General features: G+C 41.8%; 1 protein-coding gene across 4 annotated transcripts in view; it reads left to right on the top strand.

The window, feature by feature from the left end:
- Positions 1-19,614, top strand: part of Scel (sciellin) — a 116,606-nt gene that overhangs the window by 60,004 nt on the left and 36,988 nt on the right. For 3 of the 4 annotated variants that reach the window (XM_006252428.5, XM_039093531.2, XM_039093532.2), the window contains 9 exons: positions 1,002-1,067; positions 2,735-2,794; positions 6,961-7,005; positions 8,496-8,555; positions 8,847-8,906; positions 11,677-11,733; positions 13,621-13,680; positions 14,067-14,126; positions 15,250-15,309. In XM_006252428.5, coding sequence (XP_006252490.1) covers positions 1,002-1,067; positions 2,735-2,794; positions 6,961-7,005; positions 8,496-8,555; positions 8,847-8,906; positions 11,677-11,733; positions 13,621-13,680; positions 14,067-14,126; positions 15,250-15,309 — 528 coding nt within the window. The remainder of the gene's footprint in view (positions 1-1,001; positions 1,068-2,734; positions 2,795-6,960; positions 7,006-8,495; positions 8,556-8,846; positions 8,907-11,676; positions 11,734-13,620; positions 13,681-14,066; positions 14,127-15,249; positions 15,310-19,614) is intronic. The other variant, NM_001108388.1, reaches the window with a different exon arrangement.

Consider the following 19,614-nt stretch of genomic DNA (forward strand, 5'->3'; position numbering starts at 1 on the left):
ATTGTCTCATAAGAGCAATCTCTCAAGCTTCCTGTCTTACCTGACTGTCCTCTCGGTCTTACAGCATAAAGTCATAATTAGAATAGATTTTTAAAAAAAAAACCAGAAACTAAAATAAGATGTCCTTGTATCACTTAAACTCTCATCCAAAACCATTGACACTAGAGGGCTGCACATGATTATGTTCAGAAAAAGCTGAATTCCACAGGAACTGGTCAAGTCAGTTTTTACTATTCTCATTTCTTTCTTCCACTAATGATCCAAAAAATAAAATTGGGATAACTTGCCTGTTTTAAAAACCCTGATTGCTTTAATCACAGCATGGTGATTTTAATGAACAGATATGAAAGGGAAGTGTTTCCTATGTAATTAACACATGTCCTCAGGAGAACAAAAATGGTTGAATATAGCTCGTGAGAATAAGCAAGAATGTCTAAGTAGGTCAACCGCAGTCTGAGGAAGGAAGAAGTCTTACAAATTCTTACAACCCAGCACAGTACAATTTGCTGCTTCCACTCTAACACGGCCCTTCTTGGTATGGTAGAAGTATTTGAAATGTAGACTATGGCTGGTCTTCCTCGAGTAAATGCATTTCTTGGAAGTATTCATATGAAATAAGTCTCTAAAAAAAATGTTATGCTCGTGCCTGAAAATGACAAAAAATATTCTTGCTATTTAAGATGCTACATTGTTATCTGATAGAGGTGAGGACAAATATTCTGATGGGTGGAAACAGAGCGAACAGTGTCTAGATCAGATATGACTAGATGCACCTTGAGGTTTAAAACTCGGGAAGAGAAGTTGATATTGTAAAATTTGCACCTTGTACTTTTTAGACCTTCGAAAAGGGGGAATGGTTGAATTTTAGCCAATACAAGAAGCTAAGGTTGGGTTTTTGTCAAACAATATAATATATAGTTCTAAACACAAATGTCATCTCATACATATGAATTTGACATGGAGGAGTTTCTTACCTAACAGGCATTATGTTTAAAATCTAGGCAGATGCACATGGCCACAGCAGGGGCATGCGGAGAAGCTGACAGACATGCTGCGAGGAATATAAGGTACAGACCTCTGTCTGCGTGCACACGGTTGTGCCAACGCTAAAACGTGCTTTGTCGGAGTGCTTTAAAATGATAAATTAGATAACACCAGTTTTCTCGCCAACTTTAGCTTTAATGACTAGACAGTTTGTTTGTGTGTTTCTTCGTTTGTTCATTTGTGAGGCAAGCTTTCACTGTCTTGCCCTAGCTGGCCTAGAACTTGCTCTGTACACAGGGCCAGCATCAGTTCTAAAGAGATCCATCAGCCTCTGCCCTCAGAGCACTGGTATTCAAGTGAGGCCCCATGCCCGGCTTGGTAACACGTGTTTCTGTAGGTTCTTGCTCTTTAAATTTGCACAAGATTTTCATCGCAAATCCAGAATTGTCTGAACACACGGACAGTCTGGGAGGAAAGCCTTGAAGAGAGGAAGCTTGCTTATCTCTGTGTTCCCTGTAATTGCCTCAAAATCTAGGACACTACCGCTGTGTGAGTGAGAGTGAGTGAGGGGAGGTATTTTGCTTAGCTGAGCTTATGACTCAGAAGCTTTCTATCGGTTCCAGCTGTAGAAGACGCTCAGCCTCTCCTGCAGCATCAGGAAAGGTTCACATACCCAGCTGATTAATCCGGGGAAGGAAGCATTTCCTAAGTCTCTGCTCTCCCCACCACGGTCCTGATTCACATCTGTTTTGTACATCTTACCTAGTTTAGCATTCATTCCGGATATGTTTGTGTTTCTCCTTCATCATTTAGGAAAAATAATAGCTTTTAGAAATACTTTTAAAAGCCATGCATGGTGGCACACGCCTGTAACCCCAGGCCTTAGGAGGCAGAAACAAGAGGATTATTGCAATTTTGAGGCTATTCTGCTGAACATCGTGATTTTTAGGACAGTCAGGGCTACGTATGGAATGCTGAGTGTAGAACTAGTCTTCCATGGGGAAGAGCATTCTAATTGGTTATCTAAACAGTCAGCCTTAAAGGTATGCATGCAAGCGACATTATAAAGACTGAGTCGTTCGTGCTTAATGTACAATTAATGAAAGAGGTCATGAATCTGAAAAAGTGTGTGTGTGTGTGTGTGTGTGTGTGTGTGTGTGTGTGTGTATGGTTTGGGGGGAAGGAAGAAGAGGGGAGATGGTGTCATTATATTATGATCTCCAAAAAATTTAAGAAACTGTTCTAATGCTGCTGGTATTACTGTCTAGCCTTTAATGGCTGAGCCATTTCTACAGCCCAGAAACTGTTTTACTTTTAAAAAAAGCCCAAAAAATATAACATTGGTATTTCAGAGTTTTATAGTTTCATCACTATAACAAGCCAATTTTCAGTGGAAAAAAAAGAGCTATTCCAAAGAATCCAATTTCTCTTGTGTCATCCCTTTGACTTTCAGAAGAGTCCTGGGTTGAGGCATAGATGACACACATACCTTACACTTGGAGGGAGTCTGACTCCCCTGTCCTTACAAATTTTTATAAAACTTGTCACCTCTCACATTGTGCTGCATGTGGCAGTGGCAGAGAAGGGTGCTAGTGCCTGTGTGCATGGAGACCTCAGGGGTAAGGAAGGATGCTAGTGTCTGTGTTCACCATGCATGGAGACAATGGGGTCAACTTATTAAATTCTAGGAAGTTTAGCCCAGCAGTCAAGCTTCAGCCCACTGACCTGCTTCTCTTTCTGTTCACTGAAGGACCGAGGATCTTGATGACATCATCAGGGTGGCAGCTGCACTTCAGAAAACTGACAAGGGGTGAGGTTTCAAGAGCTCTCAGCCTAGTTTTTCACCGTCTTCTTTGTGGTCTAAAAGCTAGTCAGTGCCTCTGTAATTTCTAAATATGAGCCAAAATCCAGTGCTGTTTGGTATACCACTAAGAAGAAAGACCTCTCAGCGTCTCTCTGTAAGTACCACGCTGAGTGGGTGGTGCTGGCATGGACTGACGCCCTTCTTGACCTTCCTCTGAGTCTATTCATCCCTGTGACCTCAGATCTCAACCATCCCTCCAGTTCTGTGTTTTCATGGGTAGCCTAGATATCCACTGATTTTTGCCCTTAGCAACTCCATTTCAAATGTCCTGGGACCATGTTCACCTTTCTTCACAGATGTGCTATTTTCTACGTCTTTTCCTTCCACCCCTGCAGGCTTGACCTTCTAAACGCATTCATGGCTCCTCCATCCCTTTCCCCTCTATGTCGCATAGGTATGTGTAACCTAAAAGTCTACAATGTCTCCTGCACACAAGGGCCTATTCAAGGCCTCACTGAGTCCAGGATGAGAGACTAGCATGCCTATACTTACACTTCATTAGTCTCCTGTTCTATTGACCCATTTATGCCGCTGGATGCCACATAGTTTCCTGTAAATACCAGCCACGGCTCCCACGTGTAAATACATGCTATAGTTACATATGACTGTTTGCTAACCTAGATCAAGAACAATTTGGTTCCAGAATCGTTTCCAACTCCACCCACATATTTATCCCATATTTGACACCAGCATAGACCTTTTCCTTTCTATGATTTATTTTTTTTAATTGGATTTTTTATTGGATATTTTTTATTTACATCTCAAATGTTATTCCCTTTCCTGGTTTCCCAGCCATAAGCCCCCTATCCTATCCTCCTTCCCTTCTTCTATAAGGGTGTTCCCCTCCCTAACCACCTCCTTCTGTCCTGATATTCCCCTACATTGGGGGTTCCAGCCTTGGTAGGACCAAAGGCTTCTCCTCCCATTGGTGCCCAAGAAGGTCGTCCTCTGCTACATATGCAGCTGGAGCCACGGGTCTGTCCGTGTGTAGTCTTTGAGTAGTGGTTTCTAGATACACTTGTGTCTGCCATCCCTTCTGCACAGAGGTCTTTACCAGTCCTGGTGCCACCATACCCATCTACCATTTTTCAAGATCCAGGTCACAAACCATGCCCTGTGAGGTCTTCCTTGTATGACCCAGTGAAGTACCACTCTTCCTGCCTCAGTGACCAGAGCCTAGCTATTTCTACTGCCCAGTGCCTAATCACACTTTTGTTGTCTGTATAAACATGCCATCTTCTCTTCAATCTCACCCTCATCCCTGTCATCGTCATCTTCAGGGCAGATACTTTGACTTAGTCACCAGAGATCATCTATAAATTAACAAACAGCTTTGTCCAAAGGGGTAATATGTCAAAATCCTGGGTACAGATATTTCATTGTTTTAATCCCAAACCTGGAAAGTTTTTCCTTGTTTAATGTAATTAAGCAATTCTAAGAATTTACTAGAGTGCATCTCACTAAAAACCAAAGCAAACAAAGAATAAGAGGTTGGACAAGCTGCACATACTTGCCAACACTTGAGAGGCTCAGAAACAAGGCCAGCTTGGACTACAGAGTGAGACCCTCTCTCAACAAATACCATTACTTGACCAGATGAAGAAATGACTCTGTTTTCTGTGTAGGTCATAAGGGCTTTGACTTAGAAGGAGACTAGAGAGGATCTTCATGTTTCATGTTCAAGTTTGATTTTTTTCTCCCATGTAAGATCCTGTATTTCTGACACTATGAATTTACTTCGAGGTACGCTCTTCAGAACTGGGGCTTAAGCCTAGGCCTCAGACTTGACAAGAAAGTGATCCTTCATGGAGGTTTCCTCAGCTTCTTTTTCCATTTTGTTTTCAAGACAGAGCCTCTTTAAGTTTCCCAGTCGTGACTTGAACTCACGCTGTGATCCTTTTTAGTATTAACTTTCTGAATACCTGGGTCACTGGCTTGCTCAGCCATGCCCAGGGTAGTAGTTTGTTTTTAATGACAGGGGAACAAGTTTTCAGTTGGAGATTGGGATACTTGAAGGAAAGCCATGTGAAGGACGATGAGGAGCAATGACATTGTGTGAGTCACTCCACACAGGGAGCCCAGAAAGCTGGCTGGCTTTCCTGCTCCTGATCCCCAGCCATAGGCACAGAGCTCACTGAGACAAACACATCAGAGAGAGTTGCTGCTTTCTCGTGGACCAGAGTAATGTTTTCCAGGCTGTCTAAAGGGAGATTGAAAGAAAGAGCCTCCTTCTCCCAGCTGCTCCTTGTGGAATAGAGTGGGATTGCTATCTGATTCAGGGCACTTAATTTGTTGCAAAGAAAATGGTGAAACTTAATATCTGAAGCTTTTTATCAATTTACAGCCATTTTCAGAGCTCGGGTTTTTTATTCAGAACGCCATCTCCCCGGTGTTTAATTTAGCACAGAGCATCTTTCTCGTGTTTTATGCTAATTTTCTTGTGATAAACAACGGGGAACTTGAGTCCTGAAAAAAAATCTCATCATTGTGTCTCATGCCAGTCACTAAGGTCTGGGATTAAAATGTACAGGATTCTTACAATTGCTTTTTCCCCTGGGGTGGAAACAAATTTTTAACCAGCCTCTGCATATCAGGTAGCATTTTAAACAAGAGACAGCAACAGCACAGCATGTTTGAACACTGGGCTGTTGGTTTTTTTTTTTTTCCCCATTATGGTAGAACATTATTCCTTTTCCTTTTCAGTAGGGGCCAGGAACTGTTTTGTGAACATTTCAGTGTTTATTCTCAACCTTCAGTTCTATCATTAAATGTATAATGTTTCTTTAAATGAGTCATCTATGTATTGGAGATGATCTGAACACACAGGGTTTCTGAGAGGCCTGTCCTAGAGACAGTGCTTCTGGCAATAGTGGTTTGCCTGGCATCTTCACTGCACAGAACGGACTCATCCACTGTATCTCTCTGACGTGGAGACAGTGCCTTGATATTAATAAATTCAATCGAAAAAGGTAAACAGAGAGAGCGTGCGCTCCATGAAAGATATTGGCAAGGCTGTTTGGTATCATGGTGAAGACCAGGTGAGGATTTACATTTTAGGCATTATGCTCTGAAGTGTCTATTAACTTATCGGTTCTTTTCAATGACGAGCATGAATATTCTTATTATTTTGCCTATGGGGCAATTGGGTCAACATGAGCTGCAGAAATTCACTCAGGTCGCCAATGAGTCATGGAGCTCTTTAAGTGGCAGGGTAGATGTCGTAGCCTTAGAAGCTGGAGGGTGTAAAGACTGGCGTCCTAGTCAACACCAGGACACTCAACTCAACAAGATGTTAAGAAAAAAGCTGGAGACACATATGATTTAGAGCATCAAGAAGAGAGAACCAAGATACATGGACGGAACCAGTGTATGGGAAAGACAGAGAGGAAGGGAAGGAGGAAAGAACACCTGGGAGAAGGCATGCTGTGGTGAGCACATGGGAGGAAGCAACAGAGGACGCTCCCAGGGAGCACCCCTCTGAGGAAAGCTGAGTCCATGGTTTAAGAGAAATTCACTAACCCATAAGCTTAACTTAAATAGGTCGCTCCAGAGAAGGCTGCCAGAAAGGGGCTTTGCAGTTCTCAAATATGGAAGCAGGCTTGCAAGTTTACTTGACCTACTATGAACTTGTAGTAGAGTGGAGGAACAGTTACTTTCTGGGCAGCTTCGTTGTGTGAGAATAGGATCTATAATTAGCCAGCGGACCCGTACTTGTTGATTCAGTTAAAAGTGAGTATTAACAGCTACCTAAGGGCAATGTGTTAAAGATGGGCAGGATGCATTGTAGAATTTTAAGTAATGTGTGTGGGAAGGAAGCTTAACAGCCAGCAAGCAGACAGTTGCTATCATTTAATATACTGTGTAGGAGAGTCCCACAGAGCAGACACGAAGCCCACGTACTGCAAGAGGTCCTACCGTAGGGGAGGCTTCAGCTGACAGTCAGGAAAGGTGTCTTGGCCGCCTGGTGTCAGCAACGCCTTGAAGGATGAGTAGAGTTCCACAGATAATTAATGTGGAGGCATGCATTCTATTTCTGAGTACTCGCAGTTATTTTAAGGTGAATCTGAGAATGCTTTCCGACTAATGTTAGATTCTGTCTTCCCTTCCCAAAGTGAAGAACTGGATAATCTCATCAGAATGAACAAAAGCTTGAACAGGTGAGGTTTATAAAGGTCTGCTGCTCGTTTTTTATTGTTAAATTGAGCATTGTGACTTCTTGCATCATCTTTTAGAATTAAAAACAATGTTCTGGTTTTAGGGTAGGAGGACGGACTTATCTGATTAGTCATTAGTATCTCGCCAATCTTGGATAAAAGGTTTGCAGATAAATAACTGAAGTTATGAAAGTCTTGAAGTACTAATAACTAAGTATCTTTGATTTTCATATTCCATGAAATTTAAGGTAGTTGTGTGTTTATACAGATACCACATTTCTGGTATCTTAACACACACACACACACACACACACACACACGCATGCACACATACACATATACACTTTGACTTGATTGATGAATACTTTTTTAGCCACTTAAAAACCCACTAACCTCTTTGTTATTATTATCATCTCCCATTTTGAATCACTTGCAATTGCAAAACCAAATAGTCTAGGAGAAACAAATGAGTGACAGAGATAGAAAGGGTCAGCAGATACCAGAGAGGATGTGCCCACTGGTTTCCTTCCTCTAAGGCTATGAAACAAGGTCCTCATATGCTGCTTTGGAAACAGCAAGTCACCTAGATTTGCTGCTCTTCAGGCTCCTCACCTTTACCTCGAGTCATAGAGGCAGGTGGGAGCGAACGGATATGGCGACCTCAGAGAGCATAAGCTGTGGAGCAACCAGGGGAACAACAGAAAATGTCTGGTCAACGGCATCACAACATTGATCGACGAGCCACACGGGGAGGTGAAGCCAGTGTTGCGGGGCATTTTCAGGAGATCCTGAAACATCATGATCCTGCATCACAGATAGCTCTATAAATACCAGCTCACGTTCATGTTGAGATATATGTCAGCAGTGAAAGAGACAAAAAAAGGTGAATCTGAGAAAAAGGCCATGAATCCAAGAGAGGGGTGGGAGGACATGAACCTGGGAGGGATTGCAGAGAGTAAAAGGAAAATGATATGTGATTGTATTTTAATTCCAATAATATAAAGAAAGAAGACAGGAAGTGTGGAAATGGCTCCGTGGTTAAGAGCACTTGCTGTTCCTTCAACAGACCTGGGTTTGGTTCCTAGCACCCACATCATGGCTTCTGACATTTTCAGCAATCAAGGGGTGCGCATGATACACAGACATGCCGGCAGACAGAGCGCTCTGACACACAAAGACATACAAAACCAAAATTGTGTAAAAAGAATACAAAATGAAATGAAAAAAGGAAAACATTTCATGTGTCTGAACAGCGTATCTGCAGACTTATCCTGGCCTGCACCTCCTCATCTCGCCCCTTTGGTTGCATTTTCTCTCAGGCTTACTGTAATTTAAATTGGAATTCAGGAAAATGCTCGTGTGGAATAAAGTAATTTCCAGAAGCTCATCTTTCCTGGGCAGCTTCTATTTTACATGTAAACTGGTATATGTTTTTTATAGTTAAATGTCTGTCATTGTTACTGATGAGGGTTTTTAAATCCATATATTTAAAGAAACCAAGGTCTCGATGGCCTCTTCCGAGCAAACCTGAAGGCACAGCAGTTAGACAAAAGGTAAGAGGCCCTGTTGTGCTGGACAGCCTGTGTCCCAGACTTCCTGCCTTGATCCTTCAGATGGTGACGGGGGTGGGAAGGGAGCCGCAGCCTCTGGCAGGCCAGCACACTAGCAGATGGGCGAGCTCTCCTGGCACTGCATACTTAGTTCAGACATAATTGCAGGGAATGATCTCTGCTCTTCCATTCAATGAGAGAAAATGAGCGATTCATGGAAAATGTTTATTGTAGGTGACCTTTCATGATACCCCACAATCCTCACAGTTTTATTGCAATTCTTTTTGTCTCCAGAGCCCAGAGTCTTGAAAGTCTAATCTATATGAACACTCAGATGGACAGAGATGGCAAAGGGTAAGATTCCGTCAAGTCAGGCCACTTAGAATCGTTTGACTCCCTCTGTTGTTAATCAGGAAGCCCCTTTCTCCACCAGGGTCGGAGCCAAGCTCTGGGTAAGGGTCAGGGAAGACTGGTACCTCAATATTGGCTCTGCCACCATCATGATGTCAGTGACCTAGTCAACTGGCTTAACCTCTGGGAACTTGTTTCCTCATGCCATAAGGAGAAGTGTGTGAGGTAGGTGGCCTCCATACACACCTTCACAGATAGAAATGAAAGAGACCCAACCTAGTTACATAGGAAGTGTACGGACTAAGTATATTGGCCACAAGGTACTTTGTTTCTGAGAATGGAACCATGGGCCACTGTCATCCTTGGATGACAGAAGACACTTCTTGGAATCTTGGTCACATTTCATATGTTTATCTTTGCATAGGCATCTTTTTAAAAATTGGATATTTTTTATTTACATTTCAAGTATTATCCCCTTTTCCAATTTCCCATCCATAAACCCCCTATCCCCTCCTCCCTCCCCCTTCTTCTATGAGGGTGTTCCCCTACTCAACCACCCACCCCTTCCCGCCTCCCTGCCCTGACATTCCCCTGCATTGTGGTGTGCAACCTTGGCAGGACCAAGGGCTTCTCCTCCCATTGGTGCCCAACAAGGCCATCCTCTGCTACATATGCAGCTGGAGCTATGGGTCTGTCCATGTAGACTTTGGATGGTGGTTTAGTCCCTGGGAGCTCTGGTGGGTTGGTATTGTTGTTCCTATGGAATGTTGAAAATTTTTGTAGTAGGTTAATTTGATAGTAAATAACTAAGCTAGCTTTTAAGAGACAAATTTACGATTTTAGACTGATAATGACAAATGAGAAAATCAGCTCTTCATTATTGATAATTTCTTAATATCGAAAGAAATCAAATTCCAAGCAGTCTCATTAAATAAAATTTCTGAGCAGTGAAGAAAGATAAAGGTTAAGGATTTACGAGACTTCTACCATTTATCCCCAGACTCCACTTACTTTGTATGTGTATTATACTTTCTTTTCTAAGATGACAATTATCTCTGATGTCACATTTATTTTTAAAAACCATTTGTCTGTGCCAGTGAGTGCATGGAATGCTACCCCAGTTTTCCAAGTCAACCCTGTCATGTCTAGCTTTCTGATCTAGAACACACAGCAGAGTCAGAATGATTGGAAGTGTTCTCAGTGGGAGGAACGCAGGCATGCAGGTTCATTATAGGTGACTTCCTCCAAATGGAGAACATGGGTGGAATGCAGTCAGCAGTTCTACGGTGTCCATTTGTGTTTTAGAGGAGAAAGTGAGACTCCAGACGAGGAGCTTTGAGAGCTCCAAGTGAATGGTAGAAAAGACAAACACTAGGGTGAGTCTTACCTGTCATGGTGTCGACTGTGAAGGAGGGAGAGCGGTGACTTGTAAAGTCACACAATGACACCTGAATGATATAGGAGGAAGTGACCTTGTAGGTATAGGAGGGAGAGTGTCTTGGTTAGGGTTTTACTGCTGTGAACAGGCACCATGACCAAGGCAAGTCTTATAAAGGACAACATTTAATTGGGGCTGGCTTACAGGTTCAGAGGTTCAGTCCATTATCATCAGGATGGGAACACGGCAGCCTCCAGGCAGGCACGACACAGGAGGAGCTGAGAGTTCTACATCTCCATCTGAAGACTGCTAGCAGAAGACTAGCTTCCAAACAGCCAGGATAAGAGTCCTATAGCCCATGCCCACAGTGACACGCCTACTCCAACAGGGCCACACCTTCTAATCACGCCATTCCCTGGGCTAAGCATGTACAAACCATCACAGAGAGTGTCCTCATTTCTTGTCCTTATTCCCTTCTTCCCTCTGATATAGTGAACGTTCTCTCTCTCTCTCTCTCTCTCTCTTTTTTTTTTTTTTTGGTTCTTTTTTTCGGAGCTGGGGACCGAACCCAGGGCCTTGCACTTCCTAGGCAAGTGCTCTACCACTGAGCTAAATCTCCAGCCCCATGAACGTTCTTAATATGCCAATCATTTTATCACACTGAAACCAATCAGAGATGAAAAGGCCGATGTACAGCACTTGGTTGGCTGTGTAGTCTTAGATTAGCTTTCAATTCTTTGTTCTACACGAGGGGCTTGACATTTAGCCCCAGTTAGTCACATGATCCTCCTCAAACACATGATCCTCCTGCCTCATCCTTTCAGGTGCTTGAATTACAGGTATGGCCAACCACCAACCTCTTGCTTCTGGTACATGAAAGACCCATTCTATGTGATCAGTTCACATAAAGTATTGCAGTCAGTGCATGGTTATTTCCACTCTCCAAGGCGGGGTTAGACCATTTAAGGACACTTTGGAGACTTTAATAGGAAACAACTCCTTCAAGTCCTCAAAATATTTCCATTTAAAGTGTTGATCAATAATTGGTTTCTACCTAGCATCAATGAGTTTTTATGCTTAAATAGGACAAAAATCTTCATCATCAAATTGAACTTATCCTCCATCTAATCTATCCCCTAGAAAGAAAAGGCTGAGGCCTTTCTTTTGCTTTTAAATTTGCTTTTGAATTGATTGAGTTGTAGCTGAGAAGTGCTTGATACCTTGATATCAACATGTTGCCACTTGGATTAGGCATTTCTAAGAATTTCCAATGCTTTAGTCCCTGATTGTATCTCCTTCCTGCTGGGAGAAATCTGCAGTTCTCCGAAGAGATTCTGGTCATGCCACTGAATTTCTCTCAAACATTTTTCCCCCCTCAATCCCAATGCTGTAAAGAAATCAAGCCTTCGGGAGCTTTAAGAAAATCAACCAAAGGGCTGACACCGAGAGAGGGTAAGTGCACAACTTCATTAGTGGGAGTCTTTCTCTAGCCTCTCACGCCTCATCAGAACTCAGTTTTATTCTTGTTTTCTGCCACAGATGAACTCTTTAGATGCATCAGAGATAGTGGGTCAAGGGGACACAATCCAGGCTATCTCTAAAGAATGGCCATACTCCTCTACCACCAAATCTTTCTATTAAATAACTAGTACATGTCTCAACTTTTAACTTGAATCAAGAAATGTAAGGGAAAAATTGAAAAATGAGAGACAGGATGTAAACATGTTTAAATCAAGTACCACTGTGGAAATTAATGAAGTTATAAAGCTAGAAAATGGGGTAGGGAGATAGATGGCTCAGTGACTAACACACCTGTTTTGTAAGCATGCCTACAGTGTACATGCCTACTCCAACAGTAGGATGTAAGTTTAGATCCTCTGCACCCATGCAAAAACCTGGTCAGTGTGGAACCTGAAACCCTAGTACTTTGGGAGAGGGAGACAGGAGGGGAGGTGTGTGGGGATGTCAGGAGTTTGCTGACCAGCCACTATAACTGAATCTGTGACCTCCAGGTTCACTGAGAAACCCTGTCCCAAAATGTAAGCTGGAGAGCAATAAAGTCAGAAACTTCATGCTGTTCTCTGGGGTTCACGTGCACACACTTGTGCACATACACCCACATGTACGCATGACATACACACATAGACACATCGCATGAACAAGCGAAGCTAATCCAAGTTTATGCCAGTTCTGGTTGGTTGTTTCTAAAAATATCCAACACCACATCCAGGCATATTCTCACTTACACAATTAGGTTTATTCATAGCTAAGGCACCGGAGGGACTAAAGAACGGGTTTATTCAACATACACTTCCTCTGCAAGATTCACCATCCAAGGAAGTCAGGGCAGGAACTCAAACAAAGGAAGAGCCTTGAGGTCAGGAGGTGATGCAGCTACTCACTGGCTTGCTCAGCCTGCTTTCTATAGAACCTAGGACCAGCAGCCTAGGGATGGCACCACCCATAGTGGCCTGGGGCCTCCTGCATGAATCCCTAATTAGGAAAAGGGTCAACAGGCTTGCCTGCAGTCTAGAGGCATTTTCTCAGTTGAGGCTCCCCCTCGAAGGTGAACGTAGCCTGTGTCAGGTTGACAGAAAACAAACCCACACAATGGTTTTCAGAGGACACTGCAGGTATTGCACGGAATTTAATGGAAGCGAGTTTTTAAATTGAAAATCCCTGTAATAGGTTCTGATCACCGTTTCCTCTCTCCCTTTTCTTCACAGATTTCCCCCACACACACACCTCCTAAATACCTTTCCTTTTTCTTTTTCATTTCTTTGTTTTTTAACTTCTTTCTTACTTTCTTTCTCTTTCTTCGTTTCAAAACTAATAGGTAAAATTTAATAAAAGGAAAATAATGACCAAAAATAATGACCAAAAAGCACAAGAAAACACACACACACATGCACGTACCCTATGAAAATACAAAATCAAAAACTATAATATACAAGTAAACGACCAATAAGATTTAAAAAACGCTCAATATAAGACATAAACAAAAACAAAAAATTCTACAAAAACATGGAGTTCATTTTGTGTTGGCCGTTTGCCGCTGCGCATGGAGCCCACCCTTAAGTATGGTTTATATACCCAGTGACACTCTGTTGGAGAAAACTAATTTTCCCCTTTGCAAGCAGTTGTAGATCAGAGGTAGCTTCTTGTTTAGAGATGGGGTATAGTTATTCACTTCCCCCTCTGTGCTGGGACCCCAATGGGTTGGCTCTGAGCACTCAGCCGCAGTCTGTGTGAATTCATATGTGTGTGAGTGTTCCCATGTGAAAGACACTATCTCTTTGGTGTCGACATAAATTTTGATGACTTTTTTTTCTCCTAAAGAAGCCAAGATCAGAGATCGATTATCAGAACAAATGCCATGGCAGAGAGAAGCAGCAGAAGGTGAGAATGTCTATCACTGATGTCTCTGAGTCTCAGGCTCTTCTGCTGACTAACTGGTGACCTCAGTGATGTGGAGGGAGTCACAGCTTCGAACCAGTCTTCTGTTTTACAATGTCTCACTTCTGCAGCCCTGTTAGTCAGTTTGAAGAATGTATTGTGATTGTATCTAGACATATTTATACATAGCACAACAAAATCTTGGAGGTTTACTTTAACTATATCACTTAGTCAATCTTATACTAAAATAAAATTTATATCAGAATAATACTTTTCCCCAAGGAAATAATAATTTAATAAAGGTTTAATGAGCTAATCATTAAAAATATAGAATGGATGATATAGTCTATGGCAATGTCATGAAACTAATCCAAACGTTCTTTTCATAGAGGTAAAGACCTTGATAGTGTCATGAAGATCAGCCCCAAAGGACATGAAAGTGCCACTGGGTATGTCTCACTAATGTCTCCAATTCTGATTTCTACATACTAACCAGAAGGCAAAGCATTTGACTTTTTAGTTTTACAACCACATTTTAAAGTATGGAATTAGTGAATGAAGGTGGGAGATACGGCCACTCATGATTATCTCCCATACATTATTTATTTTAAATTAATTATCTCAGTGTCTAATACTGAGTTACTCTTCTGTCTGATTTGAGGTATTGATTTCTTTTGAAGGATTGATGAGAAATAATTTATCTAAAGAATGCAGCCTTGACATAGTTTCTGAAGTACATTTCCAGGATGACAGAGAAAGCCAAGCCAACTGTGGCTAGGGCTCCCTAAGTAATCTCTTCTGAGGACAGATGGTGGTTTTAGCTGTCCATGCAGGGAGAGGCTGGGCCAGTGCCTGGAAGGGAATAAGGATCCACTTCTGCTTCACCTGTCCTGGGCTATGATGCAGCCATCTTACCCAATCTCTACTTCTACTAACCCCACCCCACCCCCAACTGCCTGCTTTGAGCATAGCTCCCCTGGGTTTTAATGGGACAGCAATAGATCCACTAAGTGAGTTACTATGTTCCTACTCGGAGGCAGAAGATATTTAAAAGGTTAGAATGTGAGCATGATCAAGATGTTTATATAAGGGCATGCATGCTTTTTTAGTATTTCCAATATTGTTAAATTATTATGTGTTATCAATATTTTCTCATTAGTAAAACAAACAAACTAAACAGAGATCGTACCAATTTGTTCGGTAGCAATTTGCATTCAGTCTGTTCCTAGTGGAAAACTTCATCTAACTCACCTGACATCACTGTGGCCCATTAGAAGCCATCTAACTGGATGGACCTGAAGACAGGGCTGGTTTTATTTAGTGAGAAGTCTCACGACTACTCACATTCAGGGAACAGAACAGACACTACATGTGTGTGTGCTGTTAGCATATAACAGCCGTACATAGCTTCGGCGTGAGATATGAGAACTGTCCTTTACACTTAGAACTTTAAATGTTCACCCTGTGGTAGAGAACTTCTACATTGATCACTCCGTAATATCTGAGCTACTAGTCACTTGATTGGTGTTTTATTTCCATGACGTTGATTAGAACTTGTTTTCTTTTCCAAAGAAAACAAGACCTCGGTGGACTGATTAACGTGAACCCGGAAACAAATAAAAGTATGAAGAGGTAAGACGCCTGAAGTCTGTGTGCACGCCTGAAAGCTAATGTTTATGTTTGGGACTGTGAGTTGACGTTCAGGCTCAAGCCGCTCATTTATCCTCTCAAGCATGTTTTATTAAGTAGTCTGATATCAGCGATCCTTCAAATTTTGTTCTTTGGTGACGTTCGCTATCTGGTAATTTAAAGAAATTGTGAGACAGTTGTAACTGTTTTTCAGCTATATCATTTCTCTTTGTATTAGCGCATGTGTGCATGTGTGAGTATTTTACCCATAAAAGTGTGAGTGGTTATATTAGTAGAGGCATACATAAAAGAACATATGTGTATATAAGTGTAAAATGTGTACGAATGCGTATGTATGTGTGTTGTATGTATGTGTGTGTATACTAGAGAGTGTGCATGTGAATTGTATTTGAACTCGTGGACTTGTGGCTGTGTAGCTGAAGATGGTGTATCAAACGATTGCATGTAATCTTTCCCCTGGGTTAACTCAGTATCTGATACTGTTTATTGGTTCTGAGATGTGTCAGCAATGCCCCAGAGGCTAAGCTGGCAGCGCAAAGATTGTTGCACGCGCTGCCAAACGCGCGTGCACAGTCAGGGGCACAACCACCCAGTAAATAAGGCAAAACAAGCAAATCTTGCACACTGGCTGAGAGGAAAGCACTGGCCTCTTTGGGTCCGTATGTGGTGCAGGAGGATGACTGAGGTATTGGTGTGAACAGGGAATCTGGACGCCCCGCCCCCCAATTCAAATTCAGCCTCTGGCTAACTGTGTCACTGGCCCTGCTTACCCAACGTCTTAGTTACTTTTGTACCGTTGTGATAAAGACCAGGACCAAAAGCAACTTGGGGAAGAAAGTGGTTATTTCACCTTACAATTTTATATGACAGTCCATCTCTAAGGGAAGTCTGGACAGGAACCTGAGGTAGAAACTGGTACAGAGGCCATGACCGAGTGCTGCTTACTGTTTTGCTCCTTGTGTCTTGCTCAGCCCACTTTCTTAAACCACCCAGGACCACCCACCCAGGGGTGGTACCTTTTGCTTTGGGGTAAGGGTATTCACATCAATCATCAGTCAAGAAAATGCAACAAAGGTTTGATCACAGGCAAATCTGCTGGGGGCATTTTCTCAATTAAGTCCAAAGGACTCTAGTATGTGTCAAGTTGACATAAAACTAGCTAGCACACTCATCTGCCAAAGAGGAATCATAGTACACTTGTACTCAGCCCATACTAGACACAAACAATGAGCCAGAAGTCAGTGTTAGAAAAACATTCAGATTAACTATTGTTTATACTGGGCTAGGCAGTCTACATATATTTTAGTTTATCTTGACATCCAAAATCATATTCTTATTTAATATTTACTAGAACACTTCAAATTGTGACCTATTATTCTTTATATATTGAAAATGGATATGCATGTACATGACTAGGTATACATATGTGTATGTTTTGAATACTTGCTTACATGTGTACATCTCTGTTTAAGCACACATGTATGCTTGCGTGAGCGTCTACGTGCATGTTTGTGTGTGTATGTGCGTGCGTGTTTGTGTGTGTGTGCGCACATGGAGATATATGCCTGTGTATGTATGCAGGTAGACATATACATGAATTTGTGCATGTATATATTTTTACAAGTGAATTATTGCATATATAAATAATGGTTGTGTGTTCATGTATGTACATCCTGTATATATACATGGACATATGTACATGTGTGAACACATGTGATATATGTGTTCATATTTGTATGTATGAGCTTTCTATGAACTTTTAAGGATAGTACTTTTAATTTATGTTTTATATAATAGTACTTTATAGATATTTTAAATATAAAGGTAGGGGCTCAGTCAGTAATAAGCATGAGTTTAAGTCTCAGTACCTTGCAAAATTCAGGCTTGCACACAGCACAGTCCTGTAATTCCAGTCCTAATAAGGTAGAGATAGGAGCTACCTGGGAATAGCTACCCTGCTAGTCTTACCAAATTAGTGAGCTCTGCACTCAGTAAAATGTCCTTGTCGCAAACAAGAAACCAACACAAAATGATATAGACATCAACTTCTGGTGTGCACATTTACACATTCATGCATGCTCTCACACACACACACACACACACACACACACACACACACAGAGAGAGAGAGAGAGAGAGAGAGAGAGAGAGAGAGAGAGAGAGAAAGCTTCCTTGTAGGATGATGTCACACAGGTGAAGGCAGGTAGAAGATAGAACGAGGCCTGTCATCCTGTCAAGAAGGAAGGACGGGCGGGAGAAAAATTTTAGAGAGAGGAGGAGAGCAGGAAAGGAGCAGCCAAGAGAACATGGAGGCAGATGTTAAGATTCCTCTCTGCACATTTACAGGTTGTTATGAATGTCCTTAAGGGATGGATGTGTAAAGGGCTTTGTATGTCTAGGTGGGCAATTATATCTTACCAATTGGATCAGAGGTTATTGTGTTGTGTGTTCTTTCATGTGGAGATTTAAGTTCAAGAGAGTGTGTGGTGGCTGGAGACACTGGGCCGCCACAGAGTTGGGATGTGTGTGTCTGGTATGGTGGCAACCTGCCTTGGGAACTAGATGGGTAGAGAGATTGTTGCCAGGCTCAGAGAGAAGCCATCAGCAGTGTGATATGGGATGGAGCAGAGTGGGTGAGACGCTTTGCTGACTGAGATGAAGGTATCTACCTGATACCTTGGGGCACTACAGTGCTGGACCTAGTGGGGGGTAAAAGACAGCATTTTATTTTTTATAATTTTACAGCAACATTTCCTTCTTCATTAAAAAGCTTTCACTGTTTCCATCTCAGGTGGAATAGAACTTTAATGCTTAGAGACAGCCTTTTAAACTTTTTCAATAAAATCCTATCAAATAAACCTTACATAGTTCAGGTTCATTCTTGACTTCTTTTCAAGTCATTTTTTTTGACTACTGGATGTAATTAAATTACACACCCTCACTTGTCTTCGGTACTACAAACACAAATACTCTTTTTAAAGCTCAGCATACATTAGTTAACTGACAAATTATAACATTCACTTAGATGTTTGTGTCTCGCCTTTCCTCAGTTTGGAATGGAAGCTTCAAGTAGGCTACTTCTGTGTCTGTTTTGCACATAACCATCCCACCACTTGGCAGAGCCTAGTTCATTGGTCTTTGCTATGTGTGGACTGCAAGAATGTATAAATACTGATGATATATACACTATGAGGCAATGACTCAATCAGTTAAACTTCAAATAGTATATCACTATAATTAGATTACCACATAATTTAGTTTGCTTGTCTTTATTGAGCTTATGCATTAAGAATTTAAGAATCTTAGTACATTATGGGATTTGTTCAGTGTTTGAAGAGGCTGAAGTCTTCATGAGCAAACTCCTCAACCAACACTCTCCAAGTTGATCTTGTTGATCTGTTACTTAGTCAAACACTAAAAGTTTGCAATTGTATCCTGAGACTTTTTTTTTCCCCTAAGACCATGTGACTCAAATTCCATAGGCTCCGTTTAGGTGAAAAACAAGGGCTAATCTGGAGTAGAGCGGTTGCTCCTGTGGGGTCAATTGTTCCATGGTTGTCATAGTGACGGTGTGGTGTGCATGTTGTCTTTGCATCTTTAGTCTGAGTGTCACATCCTGAGACTTCTAGATGAAGCAAACACCTTGGGTCAACATCTGGCTGTTTCTGAATACTGTACCTTTGATGTTGTGTGAATGAAACCTCAGAGCTGGCTTCGTGGGGTCATCACGTGAGGAGAGAGGGTTAAAGCTTCCTCCTGAGGAGGTTCTTCTCCCTATGTGGCATTCTCTGTAGATCAGAGGAGTGTTTGCTAGTGAGACTTATGTGAGAAACAAATGCATATGCAATAAGAGAGGCATCACTCCATTTAGATCAGAAGCAGGCACCCAGTCAAGGCCAAGAGCAAAGTGTGCACGTGTTTTTGGTAGCTATGGAGTTCACGGTCCAGCTAAAATGGCGTACATTCTGTATGTTTCAGAAATCCATAGGCTTTCGCTTTCTTATTGTTCGTTCCTAAAACAATCAGGTACAATGTGTCTCGTTCTAATGAGGTATAAGGACCAGAGGTAGATACCACTTCTTTATAGCACATTTCAAACAAACTGGTACATTTGTCTTAATGGAGTTTTGTAATAGAAAACTTACCAATAAGTGTTAACAAAATAAGGATTTAAGAAAGTTTGTTTCACACATGTTGGAGGTTGCTACCAAGAGAGAATGTTCTAAGAGATGAATATATGAGCTAATTAAAAACTGTTTCATGTACTTGGCAGTGGTTAACAGGATA

The sequence above is a fragment of the Rattus norvegicus genome, chromosome 15 (genome assembly GCF_036323735.1).
Source record: "Rattus norvegicus strain BN/NHsdMcwi chromosome 15, GRCr8, whole genome shotgun sequence".
NCBI lineage: Eukaryota > Metazoa > Chordata > Mammalia > Rodentia > Muridae > Rattus > Rattus norvegicus.